The following is a 23840-nucleotide window of genomic DNA, read 5'->3' on the forward strand; positions in this document are numbered from 1 at the left end:
CGTATATTAATTATTGTTTCAATGTAAAAAAATCAAGCTATTTTTTAAGTGTCAGAGTAAATAGCATTCATATTATATTGTATATGCACCTATTAAATAGTAAATTAAATTTGAGTTAAAACTAATATCTTTCCACGAGTTGAATCATTCAATTTCATTATTTCAATTATGTAGGGTCATTCTAACTCAATAAAATATAATGTCTTTTGCGGTACAAATAAAGTTTCAGTGTTCTCTCTCAGCTCACAAATAAATCGCTGATGACACTCGTTATACAAAGCTCACAAAGCTCTCATACACCACGACGTTCAATCTCTCACATTCTTCAACGCGAAACTCTTTCGTCTCCCGATCGCTCACTCATCTCTCAATCACTTTCGTCAAACTCGTCTCTCAGTAACCCACAAATCTCTCGCAAGACTCTCGTAAAACTCTCGCAAAACAGACACGCACTCTTTCAACGCTCTCTTTTGAATAATCTTCATCTACTCGCGCCTCTCGTCGCCACTCCAGTAGCCGTCTACACAGAAATGATTAAAAATATCTCAAATTGGACATAACATCAACATTATGAATTTAACTGTGTCATTTCATGTTTTTTATTGAAGGTATGTATTTGCATGTATAATAACACTAATTTCAAAAGTTTTACAAAATATTTTTAACTTTATAAGCTAAAATGCTTAAGGTGTTTTTTCGTAGGACATTGATAATATAATAGATAAATTTCAAATATTCGCTTTTAGCATATAAAATAAAAAATTATTTGTAAAATGTCTTTAGCCTTTATATTCTTATAAACCTATTATAGGATTAGTATACGTAGTGTGCAAGTATCCTAATGTATAAAAGTATAATACAAATGCTGTTTTACAATGTTCCAATTCCTTACATAATTATTCAATGATAATTTATGAAGGTCTTTTTCTATATATGCGCTAATAAATTTACGCACATGAAATAATTAAAATTTTATTAAAATTTTGTTGTAATAATTTACCTGTTTATGTTCTTCTTCATCGTGATTGCTATTAGACATTTTGCAAAGAATTGTTGCTGTTTCGTTTACCTGAAATTGTTTTATACAATAAGAAGGTCTGTAGAAAAATTGGAAATTTTACATCCACACAATGAATACGATTATGTCGTTAGAAAAACTAACCTATGTAACTTTTCTTTCTTGTAAAATAGTTGTTTGTGTTCATTATTCTAGTTACAAATAATTAGTAATGTTTCATTTTACTATACCTTATAGTACATAGTTTGACATACGTAATTTAATGTGAGAAATAATATACTGTTCCAAATGAAAGCATAACCGTTATTTAATACACGAATACTATTTGTTGATGTCCAAAGTAGTTTCTTGTCTTTTATAAGTATGATAGTTATATTGATGCTGCTACCCACAGCTGTTATAAAATAAAATAACATTTGTAGTAACATTTGTATATGTAATGTTTTGTTTAGTTTGCGTGCTATAAGGCATAGTTGTAGGTGGACGTGCCTGTAAAAAATCGTAATTGTTATAATCAATGAAAGAATAAAGAAAGGTACGAGATGTGTAAAGTGAAATATATTTGTAGCATAGAATTCGATTTAAACTATAATTATAATTTGCAATTAGTTTAAAATATACAATTATTTCACACAGTTAAAATTAATTATTTTTGTATGCACTAGGACTAGATGGTCCATTTAAATCGAAAATGTTGAATATATCTCTCATTTTGGATGATACTAACAATAAGAAATATTTAACTTGAAAGTAGAACGATTATAAAGGAGTCGTATTTTGGTTACGTTTTTTTCTTCTAGGTGGTGGCGCAATGTAAATATGAATGTCACTAATACATTTTTCTTAATGTAATAATATTTTTTTACAAAATATGATTCTTGTAGTTATTCTACACATAAAAATTAAGGTACAGACATAAAGAAAATAATAGTTTACGAGTTATTTAACGTTTTATATCAATATGTGCCATATAAGAAAGCATAAAATAACTTTAATACTTCTATAAAATAATTCGATTTTGTTTAAGGGGACATATACGTTTGGAGCCTCAAAAAAAGGCATTCTTCATGAATTTTTTTTAAAATCAAGAGACAAATTATAAAAATAGGACTTTTTGCATAACAAAGTACACCTTTTGTAATTCTTATACAAATTTTTTTAGAGTAATTTTGATGGAAAATCCTCCTACTTCACTGTCGTGTAGTTAGCCGTGTATACGCCACGCATGGTTCCGCGGTTACAATGATTTCTCCTTACTCGTAAACTTTATCTAAATATAAAACACAAAAATCAAATGGCATCTTAAAGAAGAGTAAATTTCTTTGTCGTTGTCGTATCGAATTTTTAAAATTCGAATTTTAAACAAAATGGCGAACTTTTAAAGTTAAAGTGCCGATTTTCGACAAAAAATTTTATTCGTATGTTTAAAAAAAATAGAAAGAATTCGAATTTTAAAAATCGGATATGACAACGACAAGCAAATTTTATAAGCTTTCAGTAAAAAAAAAAATACAAATCGGCAGATTTGTCTTCATGTTATCATTATAACCGACTTTAAGAGGCGATGAGGTGAAGGCGTTGGCCAAATTAAGGTGTGGGAATCTGGAAGAGGCGAACAAATACTGGCTAGAGGAAGATGAGGGAAAGAGGTGTATATTTTGTAAAAAAGGTAGGGATAATATAGAACACTATGTAAGGGAATGTGAAGAAATGGAGGAGAGGTTCAATTATTTAGGAGAGGATAAAGGAAGAATTTTAGAGAGGTTATGGAGTGAGGAGTTGGATGAAACTAAGGGTAAAGTTATAAGGAACCTGTGGAAGGATAGAGATAAGATTTTGAAAGAGTTAAAAGAAAAGGATAAGGAAAAGAAACGAAAGGAAAGTGGGTAAGGTGAATAGAAATAATGAATAGGAACTCGGGGGTAAGGCAGGTTATATGAAATAAGGATGCGGTGGAAAGGTTTGAAGGATAGGCTGGAGTTGCAAATAGGTAGCATGATACAGGTACGATGCAAAGGAAATAAATGAGGTACAATTGTATATAGGTATAGTTGTACTTGTATGTATAATATTTAGAGGCTGTGGTAATGTAATGTAATGTAAAGTATAAGTAAAATAATGTAATAATAATAATTAAGGATAATGTGTGATAAGGTATAATATAAAGATAGTGTAAAATAACGTGATAATGATAAAGTGATAATGTAAAATTGTGATAACGTAACGTAATGCAATGTAATGTATTAATGCGACAAGCTAGCAATATGTTAGTGGCCCAAAGAACAAGCGAATAGGTTATTTAGGATGAGGTAGTATTTGCAGAGAAGCGTATATAATGTATGGAAGGATGTGTGTGGTTAAGTAATATTGTAAACGCAAGTTCCCTTCTTGGTTATTGTTAAAGCTGAAATGAATAAATATATTATTATATAACCGACTTTAAAAACATAGTTTTGAGAAAAACGCGTTTAAAGTTTTTAAACAACTTTCTTAAAGTAAAACTAAATTTATTCAACTTACACGTCATTTTGTCAATTCCTGAGCCATACAGGGAACCTTCCTGTTCAAAATTTGCCTCCATTTGATAATTTTTAATGAAGCGACGACTTATACTGGCTTTCCTTTTGTTATATAAGGGTCCGACTCTTCTACCGGCGCGGCGCACCGCTTCAGAAAGGACAAAAGCGCACGCCCTGTGCATTGTCCGACAAAATGTTGTAACTTCTTTACTTATTGAAATTTCAAAAAACAATTTTAGGACAATATTCTTAAAGGTTTAAACTGTCGAAAAATGCGTTTAAAAAAAATCAATTTTTTGAAACCGACAAATGTATATGCCTCCTTAACTAACATCACCTTACTTTTTAACGTTACATCTTAATACTTCTATATGCAGAACAATTAAGGAAAACATTGTGTAAAGAATCATATAATTTCATTCAAACAAGTGAAAGTAACTATCTATTTGGCCCCACTATATCTACAAAATATGACGAAACTACGTCTCCTCTCTCGAACAGCACGAAAAATATCTTTTTATCCTTTATACTTTTTCACATTTTACGAAATTTAATGTAAGGATTTCTGTATGCATACATATATGCACGCGCAATTTGTGTATAAAGTAATTCTTTTAAAAAGTTACATTAGAATCCATATTGATTGCTTGCGATTCTTAACTTCTATTGTACGTTCTCTGACTAAAATGGATTTGTTTTGATTTTTATATCGGTAATCTGCATTATTTTCGATAAGATCGGAATAAAGTACGTGTAAACGATCATTGACTTGATGAAATCTGGAGCATGTGTATCTGAATTAAAGGAAAGAGATTTAGTTAGGTCTTTCAGTAAAATTAAAATATAATACGTGCATTATATACATATACGTGTATTTTGATTTAATAAATAATAAATATCAAACTATTAGGTCAATTCAAAGCAAGCATATCATTAAATCGTAAAATCGTAAAATCAGAAGCTGTAATGCTTATAACTTTACGTAAAGTTTTTACAGACAACTTTTTGCTAGCCGTAAGATATACGAAAAATTGTAAGTATTTACGAACGATCGTATATTTTACGATACGCGTAGAATTATAATTCCAGTCTTAAATTCTTACAAATCTTACGAGGAAAACTGACAAGTTATGAGCCTTACGAGTTTGATTATAATTGATCCATAAATTAGAATTTTGTTATTTGCCTTATACGTTTTTTCACATTTTACATATATTTGTTATTTATAATGTTATAATAATGTTTCTACGATATGCATTCTAACTCGAAGTAAGAGAAGTTTTGTATTATTATTATATTGTCGCTGAAGATGGCCTAAATTACAGACCGAAACGTTCGATGGATAATCTTCAAGTTAATTGTAAGATTAATTAAATTTTTTCGCATTGTCAATAGCGTTCGACTCTTTATTGCCTGTTTTTTATGATTATTAATTTGTTTCGAACAAAAAGAGTCTATAACTAGTGTATATATTATTATTAAGATTTTTCTAGCAATGTTTATCACCAAAACTCGTTAGAGCGTTCAAACGATATCAGAACTACATTCGCACTGTAATAAAATAATCAGAACTCTCACCAATCGGTAAGCATATCACTTATACATGTTAATATATACTATTTTCGGACAATTTTTTTGGTTTTATAGCCAGAACTATTGATGTAAGTATTAAGTTTTAACGATAGAACTCTTTGGATTCTTATACTTTACACCTCATGTTCGAAATCCGGTGAGATGCTGGATGGTAAGACGGGAAGTTAGCATCTCATTTTTTAAAACGTTTTTTGTGGACGTAATTTGATAGAACTATTGATAAAACCAATATAGAACTATCGTGGATGCAAGCAGAACTGGTGTCATTTCATGTGATGCTAATATATGATATGCTAGCTTCACAGACGTTTAAAGAATAGCTTACTAATAGTAAGTGAATGTTCGCATTTATACTAACCCAAGAACAATTCCGCAAATTAGCACATTTGAGATTTGTATATATACTATATAAATAGTTATTAGACATATACAAACGAATTTATAAACCAATTCAACAGTGTAATTGTCGATCTTGTATGAAATAGATATAGAATAAATAGCATTTGCTGCGTCAAATAAAATATATACAATAGATCCGATTATTATTCGAATTATCCAGTTATGCAACCGGCAATATTGATTTCGAGCACCAAGTACTTCTAATGTGTCGTTTACTATAGAGAGTTCATGTAAACATATTTTTAATTCCTTAAAAAAATTATATTGATTAATTATGCGATATAAAATAGAAAGTATCATAATTCCATACTCTTGAATAAAAATTATTATTTTAATAACAAAATTAAAAAGCCAATACGAGTCGACACAAGTTATCAGTGTGCAATTACAATTTATTCATATAGAACATTAATCGTAGATGTTTTGATCTATGTTTGAGGTCCCCTTCAGTACATAAAGATAAATTAAATACCAATAAAAAATCTAACTTAATAATAGTGTGGAAAAAAGAATATAGCAGTTGTGGTAATGTCCAAAATGATCATATCTTGTTCATCAAAATGATAAATTTAATGAATAACAAGATTTGATTGTTGAAATGTAATTAGCGTACAGATTCCATTGAACTGCTCAGTTTAGGCCTGATTGCACCAACGTGATTTCGATTTTAAACGAAACGTAAACTGTCTCTGTCTTTGTCTCCCTTTCGGCTTTAAAACGAGATAGAGTTTTAAGTCTCGCTTAAAATAAAAAAATGTTGATGCAACCGGGCCTTAATAACAGTGTAACGTATTAGTCACGACATTTGTAGTACAGAAACGAAATGTGAAATGATGGTTCTGTCAGTTTTATACTTTTCCGATTCGATTAAGATGACAATTAACTATTGACTGATCAAAAACCATTAATTGAGTCGTTCCTGTTAGTGTGTTTGCTGAATACAACTAATATTCGAATAAATGAATAAAAAGTGAATGAAAATACTCATTCGAATACACTTCTTTTTTATTCGTCAAGAAAAGAATTAATATTTTTTTATTCAATTTAAATGAATATTTTTTGAATATAATTATAATATTTTTATTTTGTATTCACTTTTACTTTGTATTATCCGCACATTCCTTGTAATAGTCTGCAAGATAGAACAAAAATCTTCATTCAGTTCTTTTACTTAAAATTTGAATTCGAACATAGAATCACGAAGATGTTTATTCTATTTAGTAAGATCGCCAAGGACTATCTAGCAATTTCTAGACAAGCGTACCTGCGTAGAGCATGTATTCTCTTATGATCCTGACTTACTTGTAATAAAATTAAATAAATAAATAAACGTAATCATTTAACTGCTGATACAGTCCGTAAAATATTTTGCTTTTAGGCTTGGTTGAAACTTGGAAAATATGATCAAGATAAGAAATTGGAAGCTATCGCTGAAGTTTTTGCTGGGAATAAATAAAAAGTATGTTGCTCACTAAAATATTTTTTAATTTCTAAATCCTTTCCTCCAAAACCGAGAAAACCGAATATTACAATTACCCACACGTACAGTAATGACCAATCAGATTTAGGCTCATTTTACCTCGTCGCAACGTCCCGCAGTGACTTTCCCCCCGCATCTTTATGCTCTGTCCCTGTATTTCTATGCCTATGGGGCTCACTTGTTACCCATATACAGGTCGCTCTAGGTCGCGTGGGTTTTCTCTTAGGAGCCTCGCAATTGGTCGACGGTGGGAGGCGGATCACGTCTCGCGATGGCACGGACCTCTCGGCGGGAGGTACAGGGAAAACAGTTTCAGGCTCGTTGGCGTATGATCCCCAGATCCTGACCCATATTCTTAATATTCTTAATAACATTGTTTCTATACCGATACTCTTAACTTCTGTTGAAGAAAAATTGTTAAATAACTAAAGAATTTCTTTCATTACATCCGAACATTATTATTATAACGCATTCAGACAAAGATAACACAACGGTAGTTTTTAACAAAGATTTTTATATAAACCGTGTTAACAACATGTTAAACGATAAAGAGACCTATGCTGTAATAAAAAAAGACCCGATTAAAAAACTCACATCTCTTAGAACGTTTTTGCATTATCATGATCTTCTCTATGTATTAATTTATTTTCTTCGAGACAGACGGTTTGTTTTAGCTTTATACTTTCGACGTTACACATATCTTTGTATATTAAATATTTTTCATCACGTGCACGTAATGTGCCCTATACCTTAACGCTTTTGCGTGCGGTAAATAGCCAATACCCCAAGCCGTTGAGTTATTTCTCTAATCCCACTCTTCTGCGCAAAAACGTTGCTGTATAGGGCACATTACGACGAGCACTTGTAATGAAAAATTCTATTTGTAGCGAGTGGGGGCGTATTTGTTTATAGGTCGCTCGTGCGCTCGTGCCCGGTCGTGCAATAAACAAATATCCTCCACTGTTACACAATGTACTATTATATAATTATTAATTTTTAATAAAACGTCTCAATCCGTTAGAATGTTTTACTGCGTTTTTAAATACTCCCAGTAAACATTGGATATTTTATGTATATACATATATAGTGTCTGCAATGTGAAAAAAATATAATATCATGTATTTGTCATGTAGTACATCGAATGCGCATACATACGACATACAAGTATGTATATTCATTTATGAATATTCATAGAATATCGTATGGATATGTAGCATGTATATCCATTCTAGATTGGCAGCAGAAACCGCGCAAGATTTGTCACTTTCATACACGGCCCCATCACGAAATGGAGTTGCTTCTCGTAAGAAGAAAATAAAGACCCTTTATAAGACCCCAGAACGTTTTCTTCTTACGAGGGAGTCTTTATAATGCAAATCGAATAGGTAAACTCCTAGAGATTTCCAAACCCTTTCGGAATGTACTTCCAAATCTCCTAAAATTTTTGACATTCTTAATATAACTTTCTCATGTGCATTTTGAAATGTAAAAGCTAATCAAATCAATATTTTAGCAACAAAAAATAAAACTGTATGATTAGTTTTTACACGTATATATATACACATAATTATGTATAATTATACATATATGTAACCATTTATATGTAAATATAAATTGAATGATGATATCCGTAGACTCGTAAGATTTAAAATCATAGGAAGTGAAAATGCCATATCGAGTCATTGTAACAGGATGTTAGTGTTAATTATAATTGTGTGAATTTATGTACCGCGTATGTAGTTTTCCTTGCGACGCTGATGGATTTTCAGCATTGACGCATACGTATTGACTACCGCAATAATATCACTTTAGTTAAATTGACAATCAATCTAACAAATTTTGATGCCTTATAGCATCTTATTAGATCTTAATAATATGTTGAAAGACATATATTAAAATTTAATAATGAAGTAATAAAAATTTAAATCTGTGAAAATAATAAGATTGCGAAGAATATCACAAGTTGGCGTTTCGTCCCGGTTTCCACTACTGGACTCATCAGTAAGGCAATGTAATGGCATTTATATGTATAATATACATATGTATATATAGTATATAGGATATCCAATGTACGTCATTTGTAGATGTTATATGTAATGCACATACATGGGATGTCAAGTAAATATTCATTGTATATATTGTTATGTACTTCTCTGTATATGCAAGTATACATAAACAAAAAATATTTGGCAAATATACACATATGTATGTTGCATGGATGTAAAGTGCACATACAGCGCGTTGCATTTGCACATACCCTACGTATCCAATTCGTTTATATATCAACGTATGTGATATGTCAAATCCACTGACAGTGTATATACATTGGATGTCAAAATGTTATCTGAGCTGTAGTACATCTAAGGAGGGCCAAAACATGTCAATTTATGTATTATCCAACGCTTTTCAATGTTTATAATTTTATCAATGTTTAATTTATGTGTTAATTTTATAATTTTTAATTTATATATACTTATGTTAATACATTAGCATTGATTCAATTTAATTGTTTTTTAATTTTAGATGTGTGACTCTTATTAGCCTTTTACCTGTTTATTAGGTATATTTTGAATACTATCTAAGAGTCCTGTATTTATATATTTAATAACAATTACTGTTCTTAACTTTTACAATATAAAAAAAACTAACAAAAACATGTCGTATGTTTCGGACTCACAGGTCCTTCTTCAACGACTTTTAAAGATGTTTGCGTTGTTGAATTGATAATATTCTTATAACGTGTGATAATGCGTTACAGACATGCTGATATAACAATCATAGTTCGGACTGATTTTTCTGTTCTTAATGCGAGTGTATTGAACAGGCATGTGAGATAGGACCATCATTACAAGCTCGTCCGATCGAGTTGAACGTAGATGTTCATAATTATTTAATTGTATTGCAAAAACGAACGAAATTGATTAATAATAGAAATATTAAAATTGATTATTTCAAAAACTTTTTATAAATTTATATTTGTACTTAATAAAAAATTTGTAATTGCCCATCCAAGATGCCTTTAACACTCTCAATTAATTATACGCTTAAACAAAAGTTAAGAAATATTTTAATCAAGTAATATTTGGAAAAAATATTTTAGAAATTTTACCTTACAATGATATAAGCTGATAGGAATCAATAAAATGACGAGCAAGTCATTGATATCCATAATATATATTTTCATATGCTCCAATCTATAGATGTATATTGGATACATAAAGTAAACAATATTGCTCCATACGACCAAGACATACAGACAAAAGTAGTACGGCCTGGGTTGTCCAATAGGATATTCAAACACGACCATACAGAAGAACGAACTAATGATAAATAATGGTGCCAATGCTGACTGCAGTGTTTTCGTCATTGTTTTCGGATCATCGACTAGTAATTTGAATTAATTCTTGCCGCACGAGACACAAACGTGTTTTAAACTTTTTATAAAAATTTCAGAAAGAATTCCTGCAGATCCTTTAAAAATTTTGCGAGAATTACACTGTGTGAAGTGCTCACGTACAAGAATAAAGTATATATTCAAATAAACTAAGAAGCATTGAGCGACAAAATAAACACAAAGATGATCTAGATAAGATTACTTTATTCTAGTGGAATTTTTATTTGTATGTATATATTATTAAAGAATAAAACGCGATTATAAAGGTCAGGAGACGCGGTAGTGTCATCACCATGTGTTTAAAAACTACTAGTTAATTTATAAAAGATTAATAATCATAGACACTACAAGTATAATAAGTATCCTCCCCCCCTTACAATATTATGTTTTTATATTAGGTCCCAAGATACGTATTTATTGAATGTTCTTTATTTATGACACGATGTGTTGACTTGAATTGATCAAGCTGATAATTTCAATAAAAAATGTTTTGTAGTATATAGAAGTTAATATAACTTATTATTAAGAATATCCATCAATTAAGAATATTAATTATCCATTTATTAAAAATTATGTATTCATTAAAATTTAAGTTGCTTTGTCTTCTATCTTTCGATAATACACACATTGTTATTAATTATAATTTAGCTATCAATATATTGACGAAGAAGAGTGGTACAGACTGACTTATATGTACTACTGATATATATATTTGGTTTATAGAAAAAAGCGTATGTATATTATTATTATATATTATTATTGTTATTACTGAAAGTAGGGACTGCTTGTCATTCGAAATTGATTGTTATAAATATAAAGCTAATATTTAATGAATATATTTGACAGAGCGTTTCGTCCTTTGCACTGCAAATAGTTAAAACACAACTTTATTCTTCAACATACTCTCCTTTTAGCTCAATATATCGAATCCATCGAGTTTCTAACTTCTTTAAGCCTTCCAAATAATAATGTTTCTAAACCATGAAAATATGCGTCTATTCCTATTCACCCTCTTTATTTGAAGTAAATCTCTTTCCCTGGAGCCATTTTTTGAGATTTAGAAACAAATAGAAGTCACACGGGGCCAGATCTGGAGAATATAGTGGATGTGGGAGCAATTCATTTTTTCATTGCTCAATTTATTTTTTCATTGCTTTTGCCGATTTGTGAGTTGATGTATTGTATTGATAAAAGAGGATTTTTTTTTCGCTAAATAAGACCATTTTATCTTGATTTTATTATTCAATCAGTCCAACAATGATGCATAATATTCTTCTGTGATTGTTCTTTGTTTCTCAAAATAATCAATGAAGACTATTCCATATGCATTCCAAAACACAGTGACCAGAACTTTTTCAGCCGATTGTTAATTTCTTTGGTCGCTTTGGAGCAATTCTACCTTTTGGTGTAACCCATTGTGTCGACTGCTGTTTCGATTCAGGTGTACTACAATGGTGGATCCATGTTTCATCAACGGTTATGTATCGACGCAAAAATTCCTTCGATTTGCGCCTAAATATGTTCAAACATGCTGAGAAGTGCGAACTCGTTCACTTTTTTGATTGATTGATAGCAATCGCGGCACTGATAGCAATCTTGCAGTTAGCTTTCTCACAACCAAATGTTCGTGTAGGATATTAAAACATTCAGGTAAGATGCACACAGTCGCAGCTAGTTCGCACAATTTCACTTTGGGTTCATCCAACACGATATCATGGATCTTTTCACTCATTTCTGATGTAGTCACCTCATATAGTTAGATTAATCTGTAATATTGTTTGCGACAAAAGTGTCGCGCATCGCGAATATTATCTATTTATAATAATTTTTAATAAAGTAAAGTTGATAAGTAAATTTTTTCATATCATTTAATGTTTTATTAGTTTTTGGAATTGGAAGTTGCGATTTTATTGTAATTTTTGAAAACAATATGTCTTGTTACATATTTTTTTGTGGAGTTAGTTAATCATATAATAATTGTAAAATTTGTGAAATATCATCTTTTAATAGAATTTTTTAATAGAACGGTTTAATGGAATAAATTGAACAAAATAAGCGGGGATCATATGATAATTAGTTTAAATTTTTTAATGTTTTTAGGAAGTGTGTTTATAAATATGGTATTTTTCATATATATCGACGCTATATAGTGGCTAGTTTTACCAAGTATATAAAAACTCAAAGAAAAAATCGAACCTTCCGTTAGACATAAACGTCACTACGCAAACGTTATGGCGCTATTAAATTTATGCAAAATTTATACAATATTATGTTAAATAAACTAAATTGATAAATAATATCATGGAAAATAAAATTATAATAAAGATCCGTAATGTAGCAATGTCGTACTATAATATTGATTCGAACTTTCGATTATAAATCTGTTTAAAATCGATAACCTCGCGAAGAAAATTGTTATTTGTGTTATTTTTAAATTTTAAAATTATATGTATATACACACACACGCACGCAAAGTTTGTTACTCAAGGCTTTTACAATGCTGTCACCATGATGTAAGAATACAAGGTGTATCATTGCGCATAATGGCGGTAGCCTTGTGGGGCAGCCAATCAAAGATTGACCACAAAAGCAGCCGACTCTTTCGGAAATCTAAAGAATTTATAGTCTTCTCTCTACAATTTGTGCGATTTGTACAATTTTTTATAACACACGTAGGCATTTCTGCACGTTTTCTACTATATTTCACAATATAATCCACACGGACCACACGGCTGATTAATGACTGTTGGCAGTTATATTGCTTTTTAGCATTTGTGGTCAACGTCTGATTAGTCTAAAGAGCGGCCATTATTTTGGACGAGTGCGTATCCACGGGAATGATACACCAATTGTATTTTTACATCATGGCTGTCACAATATCATGCACGTTTATATTAAAAGAATTATAACTCTGAATATTATCTATGTACTGAATATTATAGCGACGATATCTGTTAATGCAAATGTGTTATTACGAATATGAGAATATAAAATTATTAGTATAAAGAAATTTGGTCTAAATCGAGCAGTAATAAGATGTTTTTATAAAATAAATTTCAAGTTTACAATATTAGTATAGTATTTTAATTTAAAATAATTTTTAATTTTGTTACATTGTGAAAATGACCCGATCGTTTGTATTATATATGATTGTTTGAATTAAATAGTTCGTTAATTTACTTGCCTCTTTGCCCTCTTTATATTTACATTGTTTTATATATGTATTGTATAATAACAATTATATAACGTAATTATTAAATTACGTAAGACATTTTAATAGGTATCCTTCTAACTGAAGATATCGCAATATCTCCGCAGAATTTCTCACAAAGAAAAAATTCCAGATATGACAAACAAGGTCCAAATTATCAAATTAAATACAAAAATTATAAAAATGTAAGATATATTGATAATCGCATTGATAATACATCATGTAATCGTCATTGAAGTTTCTCAAGCAGGTGGTTCTGCTTCAGCTGAAGACAGCAAAAAGCGGTGGGGTTTATCAAAAACACTGAAACTTTTATTCCTGATTTTGTTTCAAATTCTTGCGTTTAATGTTCCCGTTTAGTATTGCAGATGCTTATACAAGTTTTGACAAATGATTGTACGCAAGGATGCTCTCGGACACAAGTTGAAAAACAAAACTCCTGTAACATGCACGAATGCATGAATGAAACGGTTAAATAAATAGAAATCGCGGTGATCGATGCCCTTCTTCGAAGATAGAGACGAAGATGAGTGCCAATTAAAAGTGTGTGATCGTTTCTCGCTACTTGGTAATCGCATTTCCGTTCGTACATAAAAGATTTACCCAACCGAACAAATTCATTTGCGTTGTTACGTAACGCAGAATTTTATATAAATAAACATTTGATAAAGTTAAGCTCGAGCGATCCTTTTGCATCCTGTATAAAAATATCGCTTCTGAGAGCTTCTGAGAAATCCCTCTCCCGCGAGGAATTAAAACTACACCTACGATTTACAATCGCAGACTGCACATAAAAAAATTATAAAAGCTCAAAGGAAAGATCGCATTTTCCGAAGAAGTAATCGAAAGAAGAGAAAGCGCAACAGTCGTTAATTACAGTCGGCGAGAAATGATCGCGCAAACGCGTATGTAATACAAATAGAAGAGATTTCGGCAGCCTCTTTGTTACATGTTATATGCAAAAATAGACTTTACTATCACCCTCTTGCGCCAACGAGGAACGACGAGAGGAACCGTCCGTTAAAGAAATCGCGATCGAAACGTCAAACTCCCGCGTTTCTATTTCTTCTTCTTTCCTTCTCCAAAAGATTACATCTACGTTTACGCGATTTTTATCTGCGTTATCACAAATTCTTCATCCTAAAATTTGATAACTTTTCCCTTATTTCCAGACAAAATTTCATGATTATCTTTGATACTTTTAAATTTTTTAATCTGATATTTTTAGATTTTGAAATTTTTTTGTATTTTTGTCTTGATCTGGAAACCATCAAATATTTTGATGAGAGAGCAATTTAATGTAGCAATGTAAATTATTATTAATATTGTTACTGACACTGCTTGCATTTAATTACGTTAGAACTGCGTTAGACGTGATGTAAGTACGCATATTAAAAATTTTGAAAGCTAAGAATGTTTATTTTCCAAAAAAACTTTGCAGAATTCCCTGACTTTTCCTTAATTTCCTTGATAATTTTCAATTTTCCAATTTCGAGCTTTGTGACAACTCTGTTTATTAATATGTGATTCCGACTACGGCGAGAGATTCACTTATAGAAACCTACTTCTATCGATCGCCGAGAGAAATATCGCTTCTTCGGTTGTGCTTTATCATGAATTATCATTATGTAAACGAACGCACTGTTATGCATCCTCTAACAGCGGATATATAATTATTGTCTATGTATATATATGTATGTGTATGCGTGTATACATATACATGTGTATATTTATAGATTCTACAAAAAATGCGTCTTGCATGTTTAGATATCACCCTTGACTTGGTCGCTTTTTAACGCGATTTACATAGATGAGGAATCGCTCGCAAGACTCACGAACGACTTCCGGCGAGGTGACAATTTGCGAAAGTGTTCACGGACAATAGATACAACGAGCGGTGTTTTACTTCTTTTTTAGTTGAATTGTTACCAGTGTCTTTTCTTTATACAAAATTGTATAAAACAAAATCGACTGCACACTCTTTATCTTCGTTATTGTAATGTAAAGCGGACGCATCGAGGAAACGTATCGTGTTAAACTAACATTGCTCGTTTGATTGAAATTTTACGGTCAATATAAGGACGGCGTACAAATGGATGAATACACGTAGATGTATTACAACTCTAAGTGCGACTGAAGAGACGTCGAAAGTAACAGACGTGACACAGAAGAAATACCGTGCTTGTACGATCAGAGGTGCAAGTTGTGTAAAACGCAAGTTGGTTAACAAGAAACAAACTCACATATACACGATCTAAGAGATTTACGCAATCGTAAAATTTGCGTAAGTTATATAATAGCTTTCAACGTATCGCATTTACATCAATTGTAAATCAGTCTAAAGCAGCCTGAGCCAGTATAAACCATCGTAATTCTTATCGCGATATAAATAATTTTCTACTCTCAATAAATAGAGCTAATAAATATCTAATAAATATCAATAACTCTGTACAAATAAAAATATTCGGATTATAAATACTAAAGCAGAGACTCATATAGGCTATATAAGAATAAAAGTTGCGGTCATGTCCTTTTGCCTATCATATAGAAGTGGACATAATTAATGCACGCGACATCGGAGAGAAAATCATAGCGATCGGGATGATCCCCCTTAAATTATGTTATCTGTATTCGTACAAACGTTTCAGTACAAATGATATTATTATACATTGTTATATATCATAATGGAGATTTATGAAATTGGTGGGTTACGAAATCTGCTAAAAGATTGCTTATTGTATAATCCTAAAGTATATATTATGCATTAAGATTTTAATCGGTATCAGATATTGCATGTTACTTGGTGTTAACCGTTTAGCCTCCTAGAAAATTTGTGTACACATTGTATATGATTCTTTGAATCTTCTCTGTCCCATCACCTACCACCGCATTATTTCTTCGAAACGAATGGTTCACATATAGTGATAGTAACATCTCAAGCTTATTTGGTCGCAATGACTCGTCAACAATATACCTAACGTCCTAAGAGAATGGCGTAATATTAATTAAACATCTGTTTCTCTGCAGGTGTTTACAATGATTAGTTTGTAGAAGCATCGATCTAACAGTTTTATCACACATTTTCCCCTTTTTTTAAAGGCTCGAGGATTTATCTTTGCAAATATTCTATATGTCAACCCTCGGAAGCGAATTCTACATTTTAATCCTCGAAAAACGAAACATTTAGGATATTCTCAAAGCCCGTAAAACTGTGCTAAATTGTACTATTCGGTTGTTAACGATGCATCTAGGGTTCTATCTAAGAACTCTAAGCCAACATATGATGATACATAACTAACGCGATTGACGATAACGCGTCTGACGATCGATATTTAATTACTCGCGACGCCGTAAAATACACCGAGCAAAGATTAGTTATCAAGTTTGTCGAGTTGGCAAAGGAAGTGGTATCGACAAAAACGCTGTGAACGAAAGTGTCACGCGTCTTTCTCTCTATTTTTCTCTTATAACAATATTAAACTTTGGAATAATCGCGTACAGCCGATATTTGATTACTCGGGTCGCAAGTAGAACTACCATTTACAGAATACGCTTACATACTTCTTCATGCAAATTCTCCTTAAAATTATAAGTAATCGAACGCGCGAGGACGCGTGCGATTTAACATTAGAGTCATGTCTCTTCCTTCCTTCTGAGTACATGTACATCGTTATTATAGAAATGTAGTGATTGATACGAGATCATCTCGTAATCCATTGTGCGTATGCACGTATCATATCTCAGCTTAATTCAACATTACATTTTGTACAATTCAGTAAATGTCGTGCTCGAAAACGAGTTCACTCAATTTGACGCAACTGTAACAACTTGTTCAATCAACCGTTCGCAGTGCAATCGTCGTGAAATGTAAAGTGTCTCGTTCCATTTTACCTTCCTCTCATTATGCATTATAAATTCCTCATAAACGTAAAAATCCTGTTCAACTTAACGTTTCTCACAAACGCAAGAGCATCACTCAATAAGCCTTGTATATGCTGGATTGTATAAGAAAGGTACACAAAATGACGCAACTCATCATCTTGTTTAAATGTAAAAGATTTCCAAAAATCGTTCGCTACTTAAGAAAATTCTTGAGATATTGAACGGTGGATATCTCTCTAACGCGACTGCGGAAGTCTCCAGAGACGAACAAAGATCTAACACACTAGCGGGTTCTCTAGTGTGTTAGTCGCCTGTTTCATATGGTCTCTTGACTATTCACCGACTGCGAACTACGTGACGTTTTCCGACTAATCGGTTCCAAGTATGCCGCGGGTGCCCAGCCCTCCACGCCGCTACTGATCAGTTTGACGAACCACCAGCCAGCACAGCCGACTTTGAGAAGCTCCAAGGTATCACCTTCGCGCATCGTAACTTCAGATTGCCCCACCGCGCAATAATCGGCCAATGCCACGTACCTTCCACCCTACGATCATGAGACAAATGCGTTTATTTGTCAAGAAGGAAGACTACTTTCAAGTTAAATCCAAGACCTCGTCTCGGCGTTTAAATTCTTCAACGAAGAAAACGCTTACAGGTGCCGGTCCCGGATTATCGCCAAATGCGTCCTCGTCGTCCGTGTTGCTATTTTCTGAGCTCCACGCTGCATCCTCCTCCGTGGACTGCGACACGTCAGTCATGTGAGAGGTAACACTGTTGCTGTCGACGGATAGCGTTCGCAAAGATCCCGATATACTGCCTTGAGCTTCCCACGAGATAGTTTGTCGCAAAGGTCTTTGTAAGGAGAAAAAGTGATCAAATATTCTAAGAATTGGAATATATCCGTCTTAATTTTAACATTAATATTAACGATAAATTTTAATTTTGAACAACAATCACTTACTTATGATTGGATTTTCCAAGAGCTGAATTCTGTTTGCCTTTAAGTTCGGCCAGCTGAGACATCAGAACCCCTTTGATATGACGAACCCAGGACTGCTTCACATCAATGCTCGGTGCTTGTATCGTATGCACCTCAGCTCTACCTTGTAACCATATCTCGAATCGTTTGGCGTCGCCCTTTACCGACTCCGTTAAACCAATCTGGGACATCTGAATTAAACAGAATTATATAAATTGCTTAAATATGTTCAAATAGAAATACCGATAATTTTAAGAGATTAAAAAATACCTTCAAATATCTTTTAAAATGATACGTGGCTTTGTCATGAGCTTGAGGTTTACTGTGTTTACAAAATATCAGAGCCTTCTCGTATAAGAAAATATGTCGCTGAGATGGTTTTAGTCGCAACAATCGTTCCCGTTTACTACTGCTCCAGACACTAAATGAGCCTTGTAACAATAATTCACCCTGTGCACTCAAATCACCCTATAAATACAGAAATATATTAGAAATAAGATACAATAAATCCTGATACAAATAAAGTCAATCAAGATGCTTACTCCAAATCCTGTTATCGCAGTTTGATGCATACTATCATTAACGCATTTTAACACAACTAGCATGCAGTCCAGCGCTTCCTGTAACTCGGTGCAGCACGAAGGTTCGTCGCTATACTTTAACAAATCTTTTAACAACAACTGGTACTTAGTAATTCGCTGAACAGGCTTGAGAAGGTAGGCAGCGAGTGGTAGCTTGTGACCAAGCTTTTGCTGACAGGTTGCGAGAAATTGTGGCTCGCTTTGTATTTGTTCGCGCAATCTTTCAGATCGCGTAATGTTTTGACAATAATAACTGTACAATCTAAAGAACATCTCACGCTAAAAATATATGTGAAATTAATATTTAAATAGATATAGCATATATTATATATGTAAGAGCCGTGCAACTCACTCTTTGAACAAAGCACAAAGCGACGAGCTCAGTATTCGAAATGCAGTTTTCCAAATCCCTTAGAAAGGTCTCACCATGAAAAATATAAATATCCTCTAAATTTCCAAACAACACGTCCGCTTTGCCAACTAATGCAGCGGGTATCAAATGAGACATCGCCTCGTTCGTCATTTCCATTTTGTAGCCTTTAATGATCGAACCAAGTTCTGCGACATAGATTCGCTCAGTTTCTACGAGTTCGGTCAAGACGTGGCCGCGCTTTAAGCGTAAAGCTTCGACATCCCGAGGTTCGCTTTCCGGTGACGAAGATTCTCCCTCTATAGGACTCATCTCCATCTTAAATAAATAGAAAATTTATAATATATGTACAAAAAATGAAATAAAAATAATATACAGTAGAACTCTTCGTTTATCCAAACATGTTGAAAGACAAGACAGTTGCAATAACTAAATGGGTCTGATAACAGAGGCTCATTAGTTCTCCCTTCTACACTTATTTCGTTCCAATAATAAGAGCTAATGTTCTTAGAAAACTGAAGTCGAGCACGTCAAACTCTTATTATCCGAACTACAATGCTGCAATTGCAAAAAATTATGTATAATAGAACTTTGTTTATCTATGTTCCATTTATATAAACAAGTTCGTGCTCAATTCGTGCTCAGTTCTAAATAGCGTTGTATTAAAAGAGCTGAGTTAGTTTTTAAACAATTGAGAATTATTTGGAATTGAGCAGAAAATTATTCGCAGAAATGGAATTCTACTGTATATAATTTTTCAAATATTATTTATAAGTCAGAAAGGAAATTTACTTTTGGCATAGTATTAGCTTTTTTAAGGATTCTGCCAGACTTTATGGTTTGAGGCAGTGATTGTAAGGGTTTGACTGGTTCTGGAGTGACAGTTTGTACTGGTCTGGCTGGTTTAATCAACTGTTGTTTTAGTGCCATTATCCTCTTGTCACACATCAAGGATACGTCTTCTATCCTTTGCAAAACCTATAAAACAAATTTCGTATCAATGTGTGTCTTATGATATAACAAGAAATATTTCAGAAATACGCACTTGTGTGATGAGGGCTTTAGTTTCCGGCATCACAGAATCCTGGAAGATACATCGGGGATGATGAAATTCCTCCGCGGCTTCGATCAATTGTTGTAGCTCTTGGAGCGCTTGATCCGGTGGCGTGATGCTATTCTGCGACGCTAGCAATTCTATCCCTCGCGTACACCAAGTATTAGCCTAATTGATTAACAAAGAATTAATTCTTTTATCAGAAGGAAAGCAGATAGATCTGAAACGCGAACTGAACGCACCTTATCTATACGCTCCATAAGTTCCCTGCACTTAGTCAGCATGAGCAGTCGTCTCTCCAGTCTCTGACTGAGAATGGTGCAGACTCTCTGCAGCTCCACGCATTTGGGTTCTACAACGTCCGCTGGACACTGATGCCTGCCGGACAGTAGCTGTTGACCAGCGGATATCACTTCTTCTGCGCGATCTATGTCTCCCTATAAACACATATAATTATATTTATGCACGATAACGCGATTAGATGAATATTGAATATATAAATAAAAGTGCTACGAACAACCATGGCATGTTTCTTAGTCTCATTAAATTATCTAGAAAGAAAACTTCTCGTAAAAGAAACAAAAATACACTATTATATATGCGTGCAATGCAGAGATCGAGAAATCATAATGATAGTCACATTCTCAAAAGTTCATCGTGCCAGTGATCGGACATGAATCAAATCTCCACCGGTTTTCCGATGACACTTATGCGTGCATTTCAACTAAAAGAAGTAAGAAACGAAATAAGATATTAGCTTAAACGGTAAATAACGAGTAATCAAAATTTAATTCATGTAGCGCCTACAAAATACTTGTCGAAACGTAACATTTTCTATTTGAATCCAAGACATGATAAATTTAAGACTCAGACATATGTAATACGTAAATGCTAAGAATATATCAAAGTCTCTGTGTCTCAAAATGTATTACAAAAGTCTATTACAGAATACATGTATGTTGTTAAGTGGATTGCTTACCAAGACCCAAATCCACATGGTATGCAACAAATAGGACTATCGACAAAATGAGGAAAGCGGTGCAAAGTAACATTTGTGCATGATGTGCGTTATATATGTTACTGCTGGTAATCATGTTCAAATCAGAATTACGTGTTACATATAAACATGATGACAGATATTTAAATTCATAGCATAATCATGATTCCCAAATATAATTATTACATTTCTATTTCGTTACGGAATTTATATCACAAAAAGAGAAATAGTTTCATAATGAATAACAAAGTACTAATTCGAATAGTGCATTTTAATGCTTCGAAGTGCAATGTGTACATTCGGTTCTAAAGTTAAAAATTAGCAATGTTGTTAAATTGCTTTCACTAACAACAAGTCATTGCATAATTATATTACTTTCATATAATGGATCTCTAACTTCATCTTTCAATAAACTGTATGTTATTTGAAAATCTAATTTTTTTCGAGATTTATCAGTTAGGTATTTTATCAGTAAAATGATCAAATACGTTAATTCGATATATTGTAGTATCTCGAAAAATAAAAAAATATCACGTACTCTGCATATTCGCTGAAATGCCGACGTGTCATGCAATAATTGCTCCACTCTTGCTTGCGTCTCGCCGACTTCCGTCATTTCTTCCGCCGTCTTTAGATGCTGATCTAATGTCGCTTGCAATTCTCGAAAATCTTGCTCGAATTGTCGCAGAGCCAGACAGTGTCTCAAACGTGAACTATGATGCGACCAAAATAAATCGAAAGTTCGTTCAGTTTCTTCCAACTGAACAAGTAATCTGAAATTTAATTTAAAAAATGTGAAAAATTAAACTATTCAACATTTAATACTACAACAGTCAAAAAGTTTATAAATGTTGTATTTTTTAAATTTTCTTTTAAGATTTTCTTATTAAGATACATCCTCACTAAAGGCAATCGCGTTAGTCGACAAACTGGTTTCTTCTTTTTTATAAAAATATAGAAGTTAACGCGATTAACTTAGATGAAAAAAAACCCCCCATTAGATATTATTTCTTATTAGATTAATCAAATCGAATAAAAAGCAATTGATTTGTAAATTATTTTTGTTACATTTATTATTAATTATTGGTTTATTTTTCGATTTCTTTACCTCTCTACTGCAGCAACATTTCCTAATCTGTCGGCCGTTCCTTTTCCTGTTAGCTGCCGTACACTATCCAAAAGGGCTTCTCCGTGCCTGGCAGCGCTGAGTATTTCTTCTTTTAATTCGTTATATTCAGCTTGTTGCTGTGATAATAGCGTTGTCGTAGCTAGAGTGTTGTTAGGAAATTCCACTTCGGCCAAACGTCGTGTGAAAGAGTCCAACGCGAGAGATACGTCCTGTGTCATCGACGAAAACTTTTCCAAACTCTGTACAAAGAAAATAACACAAAATTTATTAATACAAAATGCACAAATTAATTCCACTCATTGTTAAATTTGTTTCATATTTACAATTCTGTTCTGTATCCAAGTATGATGACAATATGGTAAATCGCCGCCGAGTTGTTCGGTAAGCTGTTCCTTCTCTATAAACTCGTGTAGCTCGGCGATGTTAGCTAAGAAAATAACCCTGAACTTGAAATCTTCCCGAAATAATTTATTCGACACTTCTGAAATGGCCTTTTGTAAAAATCCAACGGGTCGTAGTACATACGCGACGTGTACTAAACCAGGAAAAAATGCCTGGAAAGAAAAGCATACGATAAAAACTTACGCGATAAGAACAATTATTCTCAATGTCAGTCTAAATTTTTAGACAGATAAGCAGGTGTGAATTATTATATAATACGCGTTAAATGTATACTTACAGAAATTTTTAGAAGTACTGTTTTTACTGAATTCCACTTGTCGTTCCTCCGATCAATTATTAAATGAAATCCAAGATCAGCTTCTTGAAGTCTAAGTGATAAAGTTTAAAATACGAATGTAATATAATTTAATTCAGGTAATTAAATGGTTTTACATAAAAAGAAAAACAAAATCATGCATTAATCGCGTTAAATTAATTAATTGTATTCTTACGTTGGCACAGAAGTAAGATACAGCATAAGACGCTGATAATCCAAATCAGTCAAGTTATGAAAATTGCCATTATCTGGAAATGTAATTATAGGACATCCCTCTCGCGTTTTTCCTCCTAAAAAGAAATAAAAGAGGAGCTATTTAAAACCGTTTATCTTAACAGAGAAGTAAAATTTCAGTGCAATTTATAGCGTAATAGATGTTTACCAGTAATAATAGCGTATTGTGCTTGGAGAAGATCTGCAACGTCTCGAACTGCCAAATCTCCGTTTTCTATCTCGCCTGTCATACTCTCTACATCTTCTGGAATCAAATATTGTCCTTCTCATTATGACCATCAT

The 23840-nt window shown here is 32.6% G+C and overlaps 1 protein-coding gene across 3 annotated transcripts in view; it reads right to left on the reverse strand.

Moving 5' to 3' along the window:
• Window positions 1-16083: 16083 nt before the first annotated feature.
• LOC108778924 (guanine nucleotide exchange factor DBS) overlaps window positions 16084-23840 on the reverse strand; it is a 29529-nt gene continuing 21772 nt past the window's right edge. The window contains exons 2-16 of one of the 3 annotated variants that reach the window (XM_018546250.1): window positions 23707-23802; window positions 23500-23614; window positions 23286-23376; window positions 22930-23160; window positions 22586-22845; window positions 22016-22250; window positions 20723-20917; window positions 20472-20648; window positions 20219-20404; window positions 19409-19744; window positions 19018-19335; window positions 18746-18943; window positions 18458-18666; window positions 18150-18348; window positions 16084-18040 (exon numbers count right to left, since the gene is read on the reverse strand). In XM_018546250.1, the coding sequence (XP_018401752.1) occupies window positions 17813-18040; window positions 18150-18348; window positions 18458-18666; window positions 18746-18943; window positions 19018-19335; window positions 19409-19744; window positions 20219-20404; window positions 20472-20648; window positions 20723-20917; window positions 22016-22250; window positions 22586-22845; window positions 22930-23160; window positions 23286-23376; window positions 23500-23614; window positions 23707-23802 (3074 nt within the window). In that variant the 3' untranslated portion in view covers window positions 16084-17812. The remainder of the gene's footprint in view (window positions 18041-18149; window positions 18349-18457; window positions 18667-18745; window positions 18944-19017; window positions 19336-19408; window positions 19745-20218; window positions 20405-20471; window positions 20649-20722; window positions 20918-22015; window positions 22251-22585; window positions 22846-22929; window positions 23161-23285; window positions 23377-23499; window positions 23615-23706; window positions 23803-23840) is intronic. The other 2 variants (XM_018546251.1, XM_018546252.1) reach the window with 2 other exon arrangements.

This window comes from Cyphomyrmex costatus, unplaced genomic scaffold, assembly GCF_001594065.2.
Source record: "Cyphomyrmex costatus isolate MS0001 unplaced genomic scaffold, Ccosl1.0 scaffold53, whole genome shotgun sequence".
Lineage (NCBI taxonomy): Eukaryota > Metazoa > Arthropoda > Insecta > Hymenoptera > Formicidae > Cyphomyrmex > Cyphomyrmex costatus.